The sequence below is a fragment of the Salmo salar genome, chromosome ssa20 (assembly GCF_905237065.1).
Source record: "Salmo salar chromosome ssa20, Ssal_v3.1, whole genome shotgun sequence".
Lineage (NCBI taxonomy): Eukaryota > Metazoa > Chordata > Actinopteri > Salmoniformes > Salmonidae > Salmo > Salmo salar.
In genome coordinates, this window is record NC_059461.1 from 89,850,683 (window position 1) to 89,853,780 (window position 3,098).

At 43.9% G+C, this 3,098-nt stretch overlaps 1 protein-coding gene across 1 annotated transcript; it reads left to right on the plus strand.

Moving 5' to 3' along the window:
* Nucleotides 1–1,258: 1,258 nt before the first annotated feature.
* cldn8.2 (claudin 8.2) lies at nucleotides 1,259–2,770 on the plus strand. The gene has a single exon (XM_014163650.2). The coding sequence runs from the start codon at nucleotides 1,376–1,378 to the stop codon at nucleotides 2,279–2,281; it is 906 nt and encodes a 301-aa protein (XP_014019125.1). The 5' UTR covers nucleotides 1,259–1,375; the 3' UTR covers nucleotides 2,282–2,770.
* Nucleotides 2,771–3,098: the final 328 nt, after the last annotated feature.

A 3,098-nucleotide genomic window follows, 5' to 3' on the forward strand; every position in this document is an offset into this window, starting at 1 on the left:
GTGTGTGTGTGTGTGTGTGTGTGTGTGTGTGTGTGTGAGTAGTGTATATATGTGGTATATGATATATATATATATATATATATTATTATAGATATATATATATATATACGTATTGAGAATCGCGGAAGGGAATCTGGTGTCCTCATGCTGTGTATCTGCAGTGTCCTCATGCTGTGTATCTGCAGTGTCCTCATGCTGTGTATCTGCAGTGTCCTCATGCTGTGTACTGCAGTGTCCTCATGCTGTGTATCTGCAGTGTCCTCATGCTGTGTATCTGCAGTGTCCTCATGCTGTGTATCTGCAGTGTCCTCATGCTGTGTATCTGCAGTGTCCTCATGCTGTGTATCTGCAGTGTCCTCATGCTGTGTATCTGCAGTGTTACACTGTTATAAAGTTGTACCAGGGTACAACACATCGCTGTGATCAGGATGAACACTGTTCCTGAGTCGTGGAAATGTTGGATAATTGTTTTTATTGTTTCTTTTTACTCTGCTCTGATGTCATTAGATTGTTTTGTTGCTTGAGACATAGTGGTTGTGTATAAAAGTATAGCAAACATTATTAGACAATACAAATTATCTTGATCAATTACTATGATGATGATGAGAGTTCCTGGGCATTTGAGAAGATTATTTGTATTGTTAACTTTTAGTTTCATCTTCTAGTAAGAATAAGTGATTTAATCATTGCTTGTTTAGTTTTTTTTGAGTCTGTTGTGTTTCTACTTCACCAATAACAGTAATAATAACAGTAACAATCTGCTTCGTCACTTTAATACATTCACAGTATAATCCACTCACTTTAATACATTCACAGTATAATCCACTCACTTCCACTCCCTGTAGCTCAGTTGGTAGAGCATAGTGTTTGCAACGCCAGGGTTGTGGGTTTGATTCCCACGGGGGGCCAGCACAGGAAAAAAAATGTATGAAATGAAATGTATGCATTCACTACTGTAAGTCGCTCTGGATAAGAGCGTCTGCTAAATGACTAAAATGTAATGTAAATGTAATACATTCACAGTATAATCCACTCACTTTAATACATTCACAGTATAATCCACTCACTTTAATACATTCACAGTATAATCCACATACTGTACTCCTTCAGAGTCTCTGTGAAATCTGGTTTCAACAGCTTTCAAATCAACATGTTTGTGTCGTCAAATCAAGTAGGGCCAGTTTCTCTGTCCTTCGTTTATCTGATGTCATAAAGCACCTGAACCAGAAGAGTAGCATCGTTAGCATACTCTCTGTAGGGTGTATCACCTAGACATCTGGTTCCTGTCCTCTCATTTAGTTCAACGGTGAGATAGAGGCAGGAGAGTTGTGACACGCCAGTCCTCGGTAGGTTCTCTAACCGACAGCCAGCCAACATGGACCGGTCCTACATGGGCAGTGCCACCGCTTACAGTGTCTACGGGAAGCCGCCTCAGTCCTACTTTGACCCGGCCTACGATGAGAAAGCAGCCAGGTCGTACATGGACTCAGTGTACGAGGAGAAGAAGAAAGTAGAGAAGAAGGCCCGCTCCGAGGCCGTCTGCTGCGAGGTCGTGGCGCTGGTTTTCGGATTTGTCGGCCTGATCGGTGTCTCCGCGGTGACCGGCTTGCCCATGTGGAAGGTGACAGCATTTATCCAGGAGAACATCATCGTCATGGAGACGCGCTGGGAGGGCCTGTGGATGAACTGCTATAGACAAGCCAACATCAGGATGCAGTGCAAGGTGTACGACTCTCTGCTGTTCCTCCCTGCGGACCTGCAGGCGGCCAGGGGCCTGATGTGCTCCTCCGTAGCTGTGTCCGCCATCGCTCTGATCCTCTCTGCCGTGGGGATGAAGTGTACCAAGGTGGTGGACCACCGGCCTCGTACCAAACACATCATCCTGGTGACCGGGGGATGCCTGTTCCTCGTGGGTTGTGTCACCACCATCATCCCAATCTCCTGGACGGCCAACGTGATCATCCGTGACTTCTACAACCCCCTGCTGATCGACGCCCAGCGCAGGGAGCTGGGAGAGGCTCTCTACATCGGATGGGTGACTTCGGCTCTGCTGTTTGTGGCTGGGGTTATACTGCTGTGTCGCCACGCACCCCGGATAGGAGACGATGAGATGGAGAGGATGGTCAACGGGCCTGGGTACATCTACCAGCCGGGAGTGAACTACCAGCCTGGAGTGAGCTACCAGCCGGGATCAGCATACGCATACCAGCCATATTCCTACCAACCCAACTACTCAGCTCCACCCGGATCTGTGGTCTATGCTCCTAACCAGTACATGTGAGAGAAACCCAGCCCAGAACGATATGGACTTGAGACTTACCTTGCCTGCTTGGAACCAAGCCTTAAAAGTACAATTAATATAATTGAACTCATATTGTTACATAGAATATAATTCATTTGAGTTCTTTGGATCCAAGCGTTGTTGAAATGTCAGAGTGGGGAGGAAGAGACAGAGACACTGAACTGGCCAGAAGTCTCTGGAAATGGCCCAATCGTTGATTATTTTGTTCATAGAGAGAGAGAGAGAGAAAATATCATTAAGGAGACCTATGTGAAATTCCCTGTATGTGTTGTGTGTCTATGTGTTCAACTGTAAGTGGGAGTTATGTGTATTGTGCAAATGTTGAGCAAATATTGTCCTACCAATGGCTGTGGAATAATGTGGTTAAGCAAAAAGGGCTTCACAACTTTGCACTAATATTGACCAAACAACTTACCAACACCCTGTTTCTGTTTACCTGCTATTTTCATATTAAAAGGTTTGTTTTCATTATGTTTTCAGTTTGTTACAGCACTGGCTTAAATTGAGGCCAATTTGGTTCACAATAAAATATATATATAACTTTTTACTTAAAAAAATAAATAAATCTAAACGATTTGAAGATTTTAAAATGAACATTCCGGGTTTATTACATTTACATTTTAGTAATTTAGCAGACGCTCTTATTCAGAGCAACTTACAGGTTATCTACGATCATCCTAACCAAAAAACAGTCTTTTACTTTTATGTAGTCAGAGAATGGTTTGTTCTCGCTCAACCAGTTCCTGTCCTCTCTGGTGGAATGCTGGGTTTAGAATGCTGGGGTTAGAATGCTGGG